At 38.2% G+C, this 17,766-nt stretch overlaps 1 protein-coding gene and 1 non-coding gene across 2 annotated transcripts; one reads left to right on the forward strand and one right to left on the reverse strand.

Moving 5' to 3' along the window:
- The first annotated feature begins 7,044 nt into the window (after window positions 1–7,044).
- On the forward strand, window positions 7,045–7,751 carry LOC145636933 (uncharacterized). Its single transcript, XM_081688466.1, has 2 exons — window positions 7,045–7,497; window positions 7,596–7,751. Exons 1-2 carry the CDS (start codon window positions 7,045–7,047, stop codon window positions 7,749–7,751), a joined length of 609 nt encoding a protein of 202 aa, XP_081544592.1.
- A 3,535-nt stretch (window positions 7,752–11,286) lies between these two features.
- Window positions 11,287–11,393, reverse strand: LOC145637694 (small nucleolar RNA R71). The gene has a single exon (XR_014114432.1). It is a non-coding gene; the product is annotated as a small nucleolar RNA R71 (small nucleolar RNA).
- Between the last annotated feature and the right edge of the window lie 6,373 nt (window positions 11,394–17,766).

A 17,766-nucleotide genomic window follows, 5' to 3' on the forward strand; every position in this document is an offset into this window, starting at 1 on the left:
AGCGTAAGGCATACAGGGTATGCAAGTTGGTTTTGGTTCTACATAACGATATGAGTGATGGAGTCCTAACATGTCGTGGCAAAGTGAATAAATTGTTGAGAGAGCATTAGATGCGACGATTTATTCAACCAAGAGTGGCTTGGAGCCATTAGCAAAGCGTTGCTTACCTTAGGAGACTGAGTGTTAAGACAAGACAAATCATGCTTAACCACTCTTTTTTTCTTTGAATCTTAGAATCGACTTATTCTCGCCAAATGGGGACAATGTTAATGTGTGGATAAGACGTTAATTAAGATTTAAAATTTGCATGAATACCTTTTTATTGTCAAATTTATTATGTTATTTACTTGATAAATGGTTATACTTTGCACTTATATTTGTAGAATTCCAAATCAAACTGTATTGTTTTCCTGATTGGTAGAGGAAATCTTTGAGAATGTCTCTCAAAGAAAAGTAAAGCATTTCTAAAATACAATTCTCATAAATGAATTTTATAACAAAGTCCGAAAGGACGGTTGGACATCATGTATTCAAAATACTAGGTAGTTTTGATAAAACATGAAGTATTGAGTTGCGAACTCAAATTGTCAATATTGACAACCAAAACATATCTTTTCACTTAATACATAGATGAGTAGGACTCATTGATGTAGTAATTCAAGCGTGAATTAAAGGAAAAGATGAAAATTTGTTTTACGGCGCATTAGATGCTTAATTATGCCTAACAAAGTATAAAAGTCAAAGACTCTTAAAGAAATGGTTCTTAAAAGATTATGAGATAAAGTATGATAAGAAATATAGGAAACAAGGAACGAAGAAAAGGAATAAGATTCCATTTCAACCCATGAGTTCATATTATTGTAGTTAACTTAGCAATTCGTTATCTTCACAAGTATCGGATATTGCTTGAGTGTTCCACTTTGAAAGTGACCTCAAACTATTTAAGATAAGCTAAGTTATCGACTTACAAGCTAAGAATGAAGCAAGTGGTGCTACATCAGTTGTAAGGACGTATGCTTTGTTTAAAGACCTTTAAGCTAAGGCTAGAACAAATAAATGGTTATTGTGTTCCATAATAAGCAATTGATCCGTTTACACACGGAAAGACTCACATTCAAAGCAATGAGCAATAGTTGCAAATTTATTGAATGGCATGGTTGTCTAAACCATGAGTCAAGAATGCTTGATTATAAACAAACATTATCTTAACATGATAACATAGAAAAATCTCAAATTCATGGGCATGATTTGCATTCCGAACATCTTTAGCAATGTCACATCGACAAGAATGTACTCAAGTCTCTATTAGATAGGCTCTTGATTGTTGATCGATTCGGAATCGTTCTAAGACAAGCAAGTCTTACTTGTTGAAACCGACAATGTAAAGAGCTATTGTTCTTGGTATAGATAATTGACTCCGAAAGCTAAAGAGGATTCATTTGCTTCAATGTTTCACAAAGAATTTGAAAGAATATGGCTATATTCATCAAACGTGAACAAACTTGACCTTGAATAGTTCAAGAGTTCAGTGAAGTACAGAATCGACTTGGCAAGATATCAAAACGTCTAGATTAGATCGAGGGATGTTTGCTTGAGCCAAGCGTGACCATCACAAAGTTATGAAATTGAAATTTTCATAAATAACTCCACAAAGAACATAGTGTGTCTTCACGGAGACCTCGATGCCATTTAAAAATGACTCGAACAATGATGGATCACATCCCTTCCTATAAAGTTCTTAAGATTTGCACGAAGGACTAATGCTACACTAAACAAATGTCGAAGCTAAGAAAGGACGGCATATTCAGTTATGGATAGAATTATCTTCTAAATGTCTTTTCAAGTATATGTCTAAAACTCTTAGGCACAGTGGAAGTTCATTGGCTCAGTGGGATCTAAGTGACTCAGTGGGAGCTCACCAGCTTAGCAAGAGCTAGGTGGTTGAGTGGGAGCTTAATGGGTCATTAAAGGATAAGATAGCTCAAGTGGGAGCTAACTGTTTGTTTCATCACAACGAACTTTTACCCAAAGACAATATACATGTCTCTTTGTAAGCATTCAAGTGAGACCATGGGCATTACTTTCACAACCTAATTGAGAACATAGTGTTTGTTGCTCTAAGTGGTGTCTTTTTGGAAAGTAACACGTTTCCAAAACGACAAGTGGGAGGAAAATGAACTCGATGACCATCGAGCTTAGCAACAAACTAGAACTGAGAATCTCGGAAGACCTTAAAAGGGCTTCGTGAGAATACTTGATCAAGAATACTCAAAAGGAATTTACAAGTGCCTTGGAGTAAGATCAAGAATATCAAAGGGATTTGGAAGTGCTTTGAAACTCAGTGTTTGATGCAATAACCCCGTGTAGGTATAGAATTAACCAAAGGCTTGGGTTGAATCCTATAAATTTTCTATTAAGTTAGATATAAACCTAAGACTTACAAGCATACTATTTACTATTAGATAGTAAGGGAATAATGTCTTGTAAGATATATACGACAAATCCAAATTCCGAATAATGGTTAGAGGCCATAAAAATCCGAGATAGACTCCATGTTTGAAAATCATGTTTGAAACTTGATTAATTTGCATAAAGGGTGAAAGACCCATCGATTGCAAATAAGTTTTCAAGTAGAAAACTAACAAATGTGGAAATGTATATGCATACATAGCTAGATTGGTTGAAAAGGATACAATTAAATTCACGGAGTTGATTTTAATAAAAACCTATTCACCAATCGGAATGCTAAAGTCTTTTCGTGATTGTTTTAGCAAAATTGCTCATATGAAATATGGCAAAATAGATACCAAAACCGCCTTCCCAAAATAGGATTTTAGAAGTGACTATGGAATAGTCTAAGGGTTTTGAAAATCTAAATAATGCTAGATTTGAAAGCAAGCTCAAGGAATCCGTTATGGGATTAAAGGAAGTATTGCATATAGGAATTGGAACATGTTTTCTCATAAAGTTAATAAGAGGATTGACTTATGGAGAAACATAGAAATTCTGATGAATAAGAAGTTTAGTGGGAGCAAAAGTAAAGATCCAACGAGAAGTTTACAAACTCTATTGTGAAACAACTATCAAATGCTAAATGTTTAGATTTGAAAGTATTTTGACAATGGACCAAGCTGAAGGCGATACTTAATATACGTATTGGGAATTAAGTTCTATGGTATAGACTTAATTAAATATTTAAATGAGTAAAGGAATTTACTATATTAAATATGAAGGACTTTGAAAGGTTTTCGACCCATATGTATAAAACTAAGTAAATGTTTGAACTAAGCATAAGCTAGGCTAAATACTAAGTCAAACATGAAAGACTCTAATAGAGACTTTCAACCATATCACATAGCAAACAATTTAGCAAAGACTCAGTGAAACTGAATGAGCTAAAATGACAAATTGATGGAATAATATTATGAATTACTCTGCAATTTAATCCATCATGTACGCTGTGATATGGAATCGTCGCACGACTTACTTGCTTAGAGCATGCGAAGTATGTATGTAGTACCAATCAACCTGAATCTATGTAATAGATAGTTAGATTATGGCCAAGAACATCCAAAGTACTTGGATAAGTAACATGATGAGTTCTTGACTTGTGGAAACAAATACGATTTGAGAATTGATGTTGCAAGCACAAGCCTTAACAAGGATTAGATCCTTAACAAGGAAGCTGTTTATAAGCACGAACTTAAAATGAGTCGTTGCTTGAGAATGGTAACATGGACATGGATCCATGTGTAATGTGCAGGAATTTAAGGAAAATTTCCATGATCACAAGTGATTAGGGTATCCCAAATCATTGTGAGCCGTTAGGAGTGAAACCCAAGAAAAGCATCATCAGGAAGTCTACTAAAATATGTGTTGAGAATATTGTTGCCTTAATGGCGATAATAAAGAAGATGTTCTATGGAAAGTTCGTTGCTAAACGTTAATGATTGTAGGTTGTCAAGTTGAAGGTCTCACATGAAAATGAGTGGGAGCCATCGCTTGGAAAATAAATCCTAAATCACATATAATCCATGACACTCTCAAATTTTATCATCTTATTATGAAAGTGATCAGTAATGAAGATGCTAAGATTAGCAAAGTAGTTATAACTAAACCTATGCAATAAGTGAACGACAACATTCACAATTGCATGAAAGAAATCAAGCATATTAGATATGGGTGTGATTTCTATAGATGTTTTATAAAGAGTGATACTCTTAAAACATTCGGAAAAACAATTTATCATAAGATGAACCATTCATGTTTTGGAGTAATTTGAAATTTCATGCAATTTTTATCACTCCGTTTGCTATTTAATTGTGGTTTAGAATTAAATAATGAGTCCATTCGATTCTTGGAATATTTAAAATAGGGTATCAAGACCAGTCTTGGTAAGGAAACTCCTATTAAGTGAACGTTGAATATTATAATCGAAAATTATCCCTAATCGAGGTCATTTAAACGATGGACGATTAATGACCAGTTGAGATTAGTGTGTAGTTTAATTTATAGCACCGTTTCATGTGCTACAAGGACATGATTGTCATGGATCATTTCCACAGGTATTGGTTTAGAACCATACTGGATCGACCTATGAGAATACTTTAAGAGATTAAAAATCGTCATAAGTATACTTCTCATTATGGCTATTGGAACCTATTTCCTCGACCATGAGTATTGTGAGTTCTCTTGTTTGATGTTGTCAAACGTCTGCCGTAATAGGGGATTATAACGGCAACACTCGGGCGGCTAGGTTCTCTCAGTAAGAGGAGCTACATTACAAGACTGGGAATGTCCCTCTACTAAAATAGGGAAGATGTCTTTGTTGTATACAAGGCCTCTCGTAGAGCGAGACTGTGAAAATGCATGGCCGTGCTTGAATGGATTTTAGAAATCATCTGTTTATTGACAGTCGGACTCGAAATCGAGAAACACTTCTGGACGTAATAAAAATGACAAAATAATCTTACCTTATAGTTCATGAAGAGACATTAAGCGACATAGGAAAAAGGTTGTACACTAAATGCGCACTTGTCCGGAAGGACAAGTGGGAGATTGAAAGGAATGGTGTCCTTCGAACAAGTGTACTATCCCGTTAGTGGGTTCAGAATTATTAGAAAGCTAATATATTCAGTAAGGTCAAGTGATCGGAATGCCTAGGTGGAGGCCGCTTCCGATCAGTAATATTAATGCATAATTAATATTATAGCTTATTCTTGACTGAACCCTTCGGGTCACACCCTTAGAAGTAAACGAACCGACTCGACGAATTAATTCGGAAGAAATTAATTCAGAAGAAATTAATTCGTCGCCCGAGTATTAAATATTTAGACGTCGAAAATTCGAGCTTAGAGCATCGAAACCGAGCGTCAGAAGTTGAGTCAGAAATAATAAATGACGAGACGCGCAAATAATCATAAATCGCCAATATTTTCCAAAATACCCCTAGCATCGGAGTGCCCTGAGCATCCGAGTGCTAGGGGCAAAAATGTCCTAGCATAGGTGGCTAGCAAGCGCATCAAGCCAAGCCATGCACGGCCGGCTGGTGCGTGCTAGCGCACCACAGCTAGCAGCCGCAAGCATGCGTGCTAGCAGCAGCTAGCTGCCGCAAGTCGTCCGTGCTAGTAGCAGCTAGCAGCGCACGCACGGGCTGGGCAGTAGGCGGGCTGTTGCTGGGCCATAGGCCGTGTACTAGGGGAGCAAGTGGGAGTATATGGAAAGCAAGTGGGTTGAGGGACATGTGGCACAAGGAGAGCATCGAGTGGGGAGCAAGTATGGTCCCCTACTCTCCATGTGGTCCTCACCACCCTTTACATACGATAGTGCCACTTGTAGATTTATTATTAGTTTGCTTATTTATTTTAATTTAGCTTTAAAATAAATTGTGGAATTTCATGACTCCCACATTGATGGGATAGAAATTCCCACTCTCCCTCTTGCCTATAAATACCCATCTTGGGTTTTTGGGAAGAGTGTTTGAGTAAGAGTTCAATAGAGCATTGCATTAGCAAAAATTCTTAAACTCACGTAATACTCGGGTTTTGGTCGGACCTCGCTAACCTCGAGGTAACGGGCCTTAAAGTCGCTAGTAGTTTTTGCGGGTGGACTTTCGTTGGAGGCTCTCGTGTGAGCGGGGCTAAAGATTTCAAGTAAGAGCCCGACTTTGAGGGCGAAGCGCGTGTCAAAGGTTAATTCCGATTTTATCCTTTTATGTTTATTTGTTATGCTTTATGGTTTTATTAATTGCGAGTGGTTCTTTGGGTCGAGATTGTTTCCGCGGTAAGTTGGACTTACCAAACCCCAATAGAGTATACTGCTACAAAGCTATGCCTTTCGACCTAAAAAATACAGGAGCCACATATCAGAGATTCATCAACAAAATCTTCGAAGGGCAATTAGGGAGAAACGTCGAAGCTTAGGTTTATGACATGATAGTAAAGAGTCGCCACGAGATAGACCATGTCACAGACTTGGTCGAAACGCTTGCGACATTGAGAAAATATGGGATGAAGCTGAATCCCAAGAAGTGTGTGTTTGGAGTCAAAGGCGGCAAATGCCTTGGCTTCCTTGTCGATGAAAGGGGCATTGAAGCTAACCCCGATAAAATTTGAGCCATCATAGACATGCATTCCTCGAGAAGTGTAAAAGAGGTACAGAGTCTAACTGGGTGCATAACCGCCTTAGGCAGATTTCTTTCGAAGTCGGCGGGTGCATAGCCGCCTTAGGCATATTTCTTTCGAAGCCGGCAGACAAGAGCTTATCTTTTTTCAACACCCTCAAGAGAAAAGTATCCCAATGGGATGCACCAGCTGAGATCTCTTTCCAACAGTTAAAAGAGCACTTGGCCTCTCTTCCCAAGTTGGTTTCTCCTTGGCCAAGGGAGACATTGTTCTTGTATTTGGCTATATCAGAATACTCTTCCAATGCCGTGTTAGTTGCTGAAAGAGATAGGATGCAACACCTGTTATATTTCGTCAGCCATGCCTACAGAGGAGCAGAATCAAAGTATTCCCAAATTGTGAAGTTTGTGTTCGCCTAGTCATGGCAAGCCGGAAGTTAAAGCCATACTTTCAGTCTCACCCCATTAAAGTTTTGACTAACCATCCTATCAAGAAAGCCATCGAAGGGAGAAACCACTCGAGCAGATTCACGGATTGGGTAGACCAACTTGCTGATTTTGGTCTGAAATATGAGCCTAGAAGGGAAATTAAAGCACAAGCCCTAGCAGACTTCATCGCTGAATGCATTCATCGCCCTGATGATGATGGATCCAAACCATGGAAATTTTATGTTGACGACTTCTTCTCCAAGGAAGGGAGCAGGGCCGGAATTTTGATCATGTCACCCAATAGCGAAAAGTTTGAGTACGCAGTCAAGTTCGACTTCAATGCCTCAAACAATGAGGAGGAATATGAAGCCCTTATCTTGGGACTAGAGTTGTGCCAGGTGGCTGGAGCCATGGCAGTTCATGCCTTTTCGGACTCCCAATTGATCGTCAGTCAGGTCCAAGGGGAATTTGAAGCTAAGGAAGATAGCATGCGCATGTATCTCAAAAAGGTCAAAAAACTGCTTCATCCTTGTCCGAATTTCAGATCAAGCATCTTCCAAGGGCATATAACCAACAGGATGACGCTCTTGCACGAATGTCTAGTTCCGCCCAGGGGCTCGGCCCCCGCTCTATAATATGGGAAGTTCTCAAGCAGCCAAACATCAACGCACTAGCAGTTAACTACTTGGACCGGGTCTAATACTTGGATGGACCCAATAGTGCAGTACCTACAAGACAACAAACTTCCAGAAGATCCTAAGGAGGCGGAAACAATTAAGAAGTCGTACACTCATCCCCTCCTCAAGTGCATAACCCTAGAAGATGGAGATTACGTGCTATGAAAAATACACCAAGGAGCTTGTGGAAGTCATCAAGGGGCTCGATGCATAGCAGGCAAAGCACTAAGGTCAGGGTTTTATTGGCCTACCCTAAGGGAAGATGCAACCAAGCTAGTGCAAAGGTGCGACAATGATAAGTGACTTTTATGTAACTTTTAGGGTGTTTATTGAGTCGTTTTCCGGCTTATTTTCCAATAATTTTGCTCATTTTGTCCTTTATTTCTTTTATTTGCTTATTCTCGTCTTTTATCTTTATTTTGAGTATTTTTGTAGTTTTTAATAGTTTTTAGTTTATTTTTGTAGTTTTAGTTAATAATTTCCCACTTCTCTCGTTTTATTTATTTTCTTTTAGTTTCTAGTTTGTTTTATTTTATTATTTTTTTTATTTCATTTAATTTTATTATTTCTTTAGTTTTAGCATTTTATTTATCTTATTTTATTTTATTTTATTTATCTTATTTTATTTTATTTTATCTTTTGATAATCCCCTCGTGTTGTTTTTGGTTGTAGATATTTTCGGGTCCTTGGTCGATCGAGTTCAAGGTCTGAGAATTGAGTCAAACAACATGCTCCAAGCTGTCCTAGCTGCTATCCCCTTATCCTACACTCCACCATCACCTAAACCTACACCACACACTCCTCTTCACCTCCCCTGCTCCATCTCCTTAACCCACAGCGCACCACCATCTCAACCACATCCACCCAACAGAATTAACAACAACAACAACGAACACAACACCATCAGCTCACCCATTTCATCCACCTCGCGCAACCCCACAACAACCACCAGAAAATCACAACCGCATCAGCCCAACAACACCAACACCAACAGCAACCGCAGCCAACTCCCCTGCTCCAACTCTCCTTCTCACGCAACCCCCACACCCAGAACCACCGTCAGCCACCAATTAAAGCCGTTCCCAGCAGCAACGCTGCCCACGCAAACAAAACCCCAACATCTCCAACCACCAATTACCACCTTCTGCCCCCTCAGGCCACCGCCAATACCACCAACAACCACCATTAGCCCCCGAATACACCACGCACACCAGCCAAATTGCTCCCAATTCCCCAATAAACAACAATAATTAACACCGGTCAAATAACCGCAGCGTCGCCACACACTCCACAACAGCCCCCTGCTTCACCCTATAGCTCCACAGCCACTATTTTGCCACTAATTCGAGTCCCATCCACCGTCACACACTCACCAACAACCTGTAACAGAGCAGCCACCGAATTAACAGCCACCGCCAGCCACCAATTAAAGCCGCCCGCACAGCAGCGATTTCCGGCCAGCACTCTTCACCATTTGCAAACAATCGAACCTCAATTAAGGTCCAAATTGATTGAAGCTATTCGCGGCCTCGCATCCCTGTCAGAAAGCGCGCAAATGGAGTCCAAATTCAGATTCGAGGCAGTAGCCTCTACGCGACGTCTTTGCGGGCGCGCAAATGTGGGTTCAATCACGAGCTTCTCACGTGATTTTATTGAAAATCGGACGGCCGCGATTTAGTTATGCTTGATGAGGATTTTTCTGATTGATGTCGATGAAGGGTGAAGATGCGTGCGATGGAATGGATGATGCGAATCAGAGCAACCACGAGAAATGGGAATTGGGGGTCTGATTTTTTTTGGTGGGATTTTTTTGTTTTTCCCCTTTTTAATTTCTTTTTCCTTTCCTTCCTTTTTATTCTTAGTTTTGTCATTTAATTAGTTTAGTTAGTTTTCTTTTTATTTGTCTTTTATTTTCCTTGTATTATAAATACCCCTTTTGGGGTTAATACTCTCTTAACTTTTAACAACCATTTTTTAGATTAGTTTAGGAGAGCTTCTCTCTCTTAGGGTTAGATTAGATAATTTTTAGAGAGAGAAATTAGATTTTTTCTCAATTTTCTTCCAAGTATTCAACTTTGCTTAAATTTAATCTTCAATCAAGCAAGAATTCAAGTTCTCATCTTTCATTAATCCCTTTTTTAGTAATCTCTAATCATTTCCTTTAGCTTTATTTATTTGCATTTATTATTGCTTATTTTTGTTAATCTTATTAGTTCATCTAGTTGTTATTGATTTCATTGTTTTTAATCATGTTTTGTTTTGAGTTTCTTGAGTTTGTTTCTAGTTTTGATATTATGTTTAATCTGTCTTCTCTAGGCTAATCTTTTATCTAGGGGAAAGGGGTGGAAGATATGAGTTGATATTGGATGAATGATGATGGTTGGATTGAACTTATGCCATAAATTGATGAAAGACATGATTTTTAATAGCTTGAGATTATTGTTGCACTCTATTTGATGTTTTCTAGTTTAAATGCATGAAAGTGATTTGAACTAGATTAAGATCATCTCCATTTTAATGATTGCATGAAAATGAGTTATTAAAGTGGAGTTTTATGGATTGTGTTTCTTTATTATCTTAATTTGATTGTAACTAATAGGATGCATGAGAATGATCCTTATTAGTGTAGACCTCTTTCATTGATTTGCCTAGACTATTGCATGAGAATGAATTGTTTAGGTAGAATCTCGTGTTCTTTGGCATGTGTTTCATGATAACCATTATTATTCCCCTCTTTCTAATCATATTTGACACCCCCGTATCCCTAGCGTCTTTTTCCGATGATTTAAACCATCATTTTCTTGCTTATTTGTAGTTTTAGTGTACTTACTCAACAAAACCAAAAAAAAAAAACACAATCCCCTTTTTACTCTCGCATTAGTGGTTATTGATGTTGAATTAGTGTGCTTCCTTAGTGGTTTGACCCTTTACTTGCCACTAACTAGTTTGGTGTAAGTTTAGGTATTATAAATGATTAATTTGATTAGGGTAGTAGCTTAACGACCTATGTTATCCCTATCAAATTTTGGCGCCGTTGCCGGGGAAGCGGCTTGTTTAACATTTATTTTTGCTATTGTTAGATTAATTTTATTTGCTTTCCTTTCTTTTATTTTGCTTGCTTAATTCTACTTGTCATTGCTAATCGTGTGCTTAGCTTAGTTGTATTCAAAGAGAGATATGGCAAGACAAGAGGATGACCTTCTTTTTAGGGAGTTTTGAAATCCGGGAATCTATGAGCTCACGAGTGGTATACTTCTCCCGACCACCGAGACTAATTTCACAATCCATCCACAATATGCTAGGATGGTGCAAATTGAGCAATTTTCTGGAGGCGTAAGTGAAGACCCCATTGAGCATTTGGAACGATTCCTTGAGTTATGTGCAATGATGCAAACAAATGAAGTGAGGCAAGATTACATTCGTATGCATCTCTTTCGGCAATCTCTCACCGGAAGAGCAAAGAAATGGCTCAAATTTTTGAAGCCCAACTATCTCACCACATGGAAGGAAGTTGCGAAGGCCTTTCTCAAGAGGTTCATTTCCGATGAGCAAATCGCAAAAATGAGGAGGAAGATAGCTTCCTTTGAGCAAGAATTGGATGAAACTCTTGGGGAAGCATGGGAAAGGTTTAAGGATTTGATTAGAGCATGTCCTCATCATGAATTCAACCGTAATTTGCTCATGAGATTCTTTTATGATGGCTTGGAGCTAATGTCAAGGACCAATCTAGATGCGGGTGCCGGTGGCCAATTGATTAATATCCCTTAAAGCCAAGTTGAAGCTACAATTGAAGAAGTGGCTACTAGCTATTCTTGGGGAGGCCAAAGAAGGTCCCAAGGGAAGCAAGGAGATCTTTATGAGTTGCAGAAAGTCGGCCAACTTAAGCACATAGTTGAGCTCTTGAATGAAGGTCTTTCCAAGTTGAACTCAAGTGTTGGTTTGTGTTCAAAACCTTCACAAATCATTGATTTCTCATGTGCTTGTTGTGGTGGGACGGATCATGATGCATCGTATTGTAGAGAGTTCAATCCCAAGCAAGGTGAGGCTTTGGCTTTGAGGGAAGAAGAGTTTGTAACCCAAGTTCAATCCCAACAACTTCAACAACCTCCAAGGCAAGAAAACTCCTACCCCCAAGATGGACCTCTCTTCAATCCACCAACCCAAAACTTTTCCTACTTTTCCAACCAAGTAGAGAACTCTCAAGATCAAAATCATGACCTATGTCCTCAAGCGTTTGAAGAAAAATCCCCACCCAACCACACACAAACCCAAATTCTTCAACAACGTCAAATTATCACTCAACAATTCCGAGAAATCTAATCTTACAATGAAGTTGTTGATTCCCAACTAGCCAAAAATTCTTCTCTCCATTTAACCACAAAACTCCCCTTACAATCATCTACTAAACCTTCACATACTTATCAACCCAAAACTTGAAAGGAGGACAAGGTTGTAGATGATGTGGTTGAGAAGAAGTTTCAAGAACAAAATGAGGAGCCGTTTGATTTTAGTGAACCAAACAAGTTTGAAGGCCCGGTTCCCTTTCCTTGTAGGCTAGTTGAGAATGTCGTTTTGAAGAGCCCTATGGAAGTGAGCTTATGTAGATTTGATGTGGTCGATGATATGATGGCTAATGAGAGCTTACCTCCACGTGATGATAAGGTGACAATGAGGTATGATGACTTCCTTGAAGTTTCTGCTTTGTTTGAAGGCTCTCTTAAGGAAGGTGAGGTTGCCCTTGCTAATATTGAGGATTCCAAGCTCGATCCCCCTTCTAGAAGGAAAAGAAAGAAGAGTGAAAAAAGAAGAAGAATCAACAAGAAGAAGAGAAAGAGAAAAGATGAGCCACCATTGGCTCTTGATTCATTCCCTCCTTTTCCTTGTGGTGATGTGAGACCTCAAGGAGTTCTAGTTTTTAATCTTGGGGGCATCTATGGTTCAATCCTCAAGTTGATGAGGGTGATGTTCTTTAATCCACCTTGAATGAGGTGAAGGGTCAAGCTAGAGATCATAAACAAGCGCTTCCCGGGAGGCAACCCGGAGGTTTTCTAACCCTTTTTCTCCCCCTCCTTTCTTTTTCTTTTTGTTTAATTTCTTTGATCTCTTTTAATGTTTTCTTTTGTGTCTTGTCTTGCCATGTAGGTTGCTTTTTGGAAGTTTGGAGTGGAGTGACATTTGGTGAACTCTATTTTATGCTCCTTAATTCTTTTAAGCCAACCTCCCGGTGATACCTTTCTTATTTTTACTCTTTTAGTTTTTATTTGAGTGCTTAGCTTAGGATTAGTTTAGGAAGAAGTTAAATGGTTCAAGGTTGTTTGCATTAGTTCTATGGAAACTGGGATCGTTGATGTTGTTATCGAACGATCAATTGTTTGACGATTGGGACTTATTTGGATTATATGCCTCGTTTGCGAACCTTTTTGATTTCTTCCTCTTTCTTTTGTTTTGTTTTCCATTTTTTTGTGGCAAACATGGCTATGGCAAGATGAAATGAATTTGTTTTGGAATTCTCTCATGCATATGGAATTGATTGCTTTGATAATGTGACAAAGAATGTTTTTCTTCTTAATTGTTGATGGCCTACATGGTTTGAGAGTGCTTGTGGTTGAGATAGACAAATTTTAATCTAAGGTAGCAAGGTTAAGAACTATTGAGGACATTTGAACCCTTAGTTCACGAGATAGTGGTAAGATGGTGTTGCTCTCTATAGTGGATATGAAGCTCTTTAGTTAGTATTTGCTTACTTCCCATCCCTTGTGAGGTTTAAATTGTTCAAGCCTCCATCAATTTTGTTGAGCGGCGTTTAGGATTCTTGATTATGCATATCTTAATCCTTGTGTTGTCCTCTAACTCCCAAGATCGTGACCAAGCAGCTCTAGGAGAGGAAAAGGGCACCCTTTTCTCATTTTTCTTTATCTTCTTTTTGTTTTGTTACATATTTTGTTTTTATTTTGCATTTGTTCCTCTTGCCAACCCTTTGAGCCTATTCCATTTCTTTATTATGAGCCACATTACAAGCCTTATGACCTTTTGTTTCCCTAACCCTTAGTTTGTGAAGCATTTCGGTTTGAGAGTTTGTTTTGTGTTGTAATGAAAATGAGAAAGTATCATGCTCTTTGTACAAAGCAAGAAAAGAAATTGTATATATTGTGTGTAATAAAGCAAATGCATCCCAGAAAAGACGTCCTTAGTTAAATAAGGCAAGGACATCAAATAAAAGTTTCAAAAAAAAAAAAAAGGGTTAGGTTTTGTTTTCTTCCCTAAGTTAAGCATTGAGGACAATGCTTCGTTCAAGCTTGGGGGGTGCGATACTTCGTTTTCTTTTTTATGAAATGTTGGTGTTGAGTAAGCTTGGGGGAGATGGCATTATTGGTATTTTTTTTGGTGATTTCTTGAGTTTGTTTTATAGGTTTGAACACCCTTTTGCTTCACTTAGGAAATATCACCAAAATTTTCAAATTTTTACCCCGCCTTAACCCTTTGACTTATGTTACAACCCTAGTTAAGACCCTTAGACTTTAGAGGGGTGAGGTCAAATTCCAATGGAGGGAGATAGATTTCAACCCTATGGAGAGAGTATGCATAGTTGAGATGTTGGGATGACCCACTAATTCCACAAATTGAATCTTTTTTCGGTTCCTTCGTGGAATCACGAGGAGCTAACTAGGGGGTGATTTGAAGCTAGTGGAGAGAACATGGACCGTCTTAGATGGGGCTAGGGCGGAGAATGAACTCTCTAGTTCTCTATGTTTAGATTAGGTTTGTATCTTTCAACCATGAGCATCTTAGAACGTGTTTTCCCTCATTGTATTGAGAAAGGTGAGTATTCTTTGGTGCATGTCTCTTCTTTTTGAGTCCAAATGGAGTATTTTCCGCCTTTGAGCTTGATTGGTTTTCCTAAACCTTGCTATGTTATGTTGGTCATGGTTGTGTATGTTTTTTGTTTTTGCTTTTATTTTTCTTTTTGTTTTGCCTTGGTTTTTGTCTAGAGTTGTGGGTTAAGCTCTTAGGAAACCCTCACGAGAGCATACTCGTCCTCTAGGGCGATCCAGGGGTTTAAAGGGCTTGTCTTTAGTTGCTAAAATTGACCGTGATTCCTACGAAAGTGATTTAGTGTACATTCTTATCTCCTTTAGTGTCTTAGCTTTGCGTTAATTATTCACTCTCCTTCTCCCGTGTTTCATGTTAATTTGCTCGAGGACGAGCAAAAGGTTAGCTTGGGGGAGTTTGATAAGTGACTTTTATGTAACTTTTAGGGTGTTTATTGAGTCGTTTTCCGGATTATTTTCCAATAATTTTGCTCATTTTGTCCTTTATTTCTTTTATTTGCTTATTCTTGTCTTTTATCTTTATTTTGAGTATTTTTGTAGTTTTTAATAGTTTTTAGTTTATTTTTGTAGTTTTAGTTAATAATTTCCCACTTCTCTCGTTTTATTTATTTTCTTTTAGTTTCTAGTTTGTTTTATTATTTTTTTATTTCATTTAATTTTTTTATTTCTTTAGTTTTAGCATTTTATTTTACTTTATTTATCTTATTTTATTTTACTTTATTTATCTTATTTTATTTTATTTTATTTTATCTTTTGATAATCCCCTCGTGTTGTTTTTGGTTGTAGGTATTTTCGGGTCCTTGGTCGATCGAGTTCAAGGTCCGAGAATTGAGTCAAACAACATGCTCCAAGCTGTCCTAGCTGCTATCCCCTTATCCTACACTCCACCATAACCTAAACCTACACCACACACTCCTCTTCACCTCCCCTGCCCCATCTCCTTAACCCACAGCGCACCACCATCTCAACCACATCCACCCAACAACAATAATAGCAACAACAACAACAACAACGAACACAACACCATCAGATCATCCATTTCATCCACCTCACGCAACCCCACAACAACCACCAGCAATCACAATCGCATCAGCCCAAGAACACCAACAGCAACCGCAGCCAACTCTCCTGCACCAACTCTCCTTCTCACGCAACCCCCACACCAAGAACCACCGTCAGCCACCAATTAAAGCCGTTCCCAGCAGCAACGCTCCCCACGCAAACCAAACCCCAACATCTCCAACCACCAATTACCACCTTCTTCCCCCTCATGCCACCGCCAAAACCGCCAACAACCACCATTAGCCCTCGAATTCACCACGCACACCAACCAAATTGCTCCCAATTCCCCAACAAACAACAACAATTAACCACCGTCAAATAACCGCAGCGTCGCCACACACTCCACAACAGCCCCCTGCTTCACCCCGTAGCTCCACAACCACTCTTTTGCCACTAATTCGAGTCCCATCCACCGTCAAACACTCACCAAAAACCTGTAACAGAGCAACCACCGAATTAACAGCCACCGTTAGCCACCAATTAAAGCCGCCAGCACAGTAGTGATTTCCGGCCAGCACTCTTCACCATTTACAAACAATCGAACCTCAATTAAGGTCCAATTTGATTGAAGCTATTCGCGGCCTCGCATCCCTGTCAGAAAGCGCACAAATGGAGTCCAAATTCAGATTCGAGGCAGTAGCCACTGCGCGACGTCTTCGCGGGCGCGCAAATGTGGGTTCAATCACGAGCTTCTCACGTGATTTTATTAAAAATCGGACGGCCGCGATTTAGTTATGCTTGATGAGGATTTTGCTGATTGATGTCGATGAAGGGTGAAGATGCGTGCGATGGAATGGATGATGCAAATCAGAGCAACCACGAGAAAAGGGAATTGGGGGTCTGATTGTTTTAGGTAGGATTTTTTGTTTTTCCGCTTTTTAATTTCTTTTTTCTTTACTTCCTTTTTATTCTTAGTTTTGTCATTTAATTAGTTTAGTTAGTTTTCTTTTTATTTGTCTTTTATTTTTCTTTGTATTATAGATACCCCTTCTGGGGTTAATACTCTCTTAACTTTTAACAACCATTTTTTAGATTAGTTTTGGAGAGCTTCTCTCTCTTAGGGTTAGATTAGATAATTTTTAGAGAGAGAAAGTAGATTTTTGCTCAATTTTCTTCCAAGTATTCAACTTTGCTCAAGTTTAATATTCAATCAAGCAAGAATTCAAGTTCTCATCTTTCATTAATCCCTTCTTTAGTAATCTCTAATCCTTTCCTTTAGCTTTATTTATTTGCATTTATTTTTGCTTATTTTTGTTAATCTTATTAGTTCATCTAGTTGTTATTGATTTCATTGTTTTTAATCATGTTTTGTTTTGAGTTTCTTGAGTTTTTTTCTAGTTTTGATATTATGTTTAATCTCTCTTCTCTAGGCTATTCTTTTAGCTAGGGGAAGGGGGTGGAAGATATGAGTTGATATTGGATGAATGATGATGGGTGGATTGAACTTATGCCATAAATTGATGAAAGACATGATTTTTAATAGCTTGAGATTATTGTTGCACTCTATTTGATGTTTTCTAGTTTAAATGCATGAAAGTGATTTGAACTAGATTAAGATCATCTCCATTTCAATGATTGCATGAAAATGAGCTATTAAAGTGGAGTTTTCATGGATTGTGTTTCTTTATTCTCTTGATTTGATTGTAACTAATAGGATGCATGAGAATAATCCTTATTAGTTTAGACCTCTTTCATTGATTTGCCTAGACTATTGCATGAGAATGAATTGTTTAGGTAGAATCTTGTGTTCTTTGGCATGTGTTTCATGATAACCATTATTATTCCCCTCTTTCTAATCATATTTGACACCCCCGTATCCCTAGCGTCTTTTTTCGATGATTTAAATCATCATTTTCTTGCTTATTTGTAGTTTTAGTATTCTTACTCAACAAAACAAAAAAAAAAAAAAAAAAAAACAATCCCCTTTTTACTCTCGCATTAGTGATTATTGATGTTGAATTAGTGTGCTTCCTTAGTGGTTCGACCCTTTACTTGCCACTAACTAGTTTGGTGTAAGGTTAGGTATTATAAATGATTAATTTGATTATGGTAGTAGTTTAATGACCTATCTTTTCCCTATCAGACAAGTGTCAGAAGTTCGCCAATGTGCAAAGGCTCCCCTCGAGGTCGTTGCAAACAATCATCG

Source organism: Chenopodium album, chromosome 6 (genome assembly GCF_948465745.1).
Source record: "Chenopodium album chromosome 6, dcCheAlbu1.1, whole genome shotgun sequence".
NCBI classification, from domain to species: Eukaryota; Viridiplantae; Streptophyta; class Magnoliopsida; order Caryophyllales; family Amaranthaceae; genus Chenopodium; species Chenopodium album.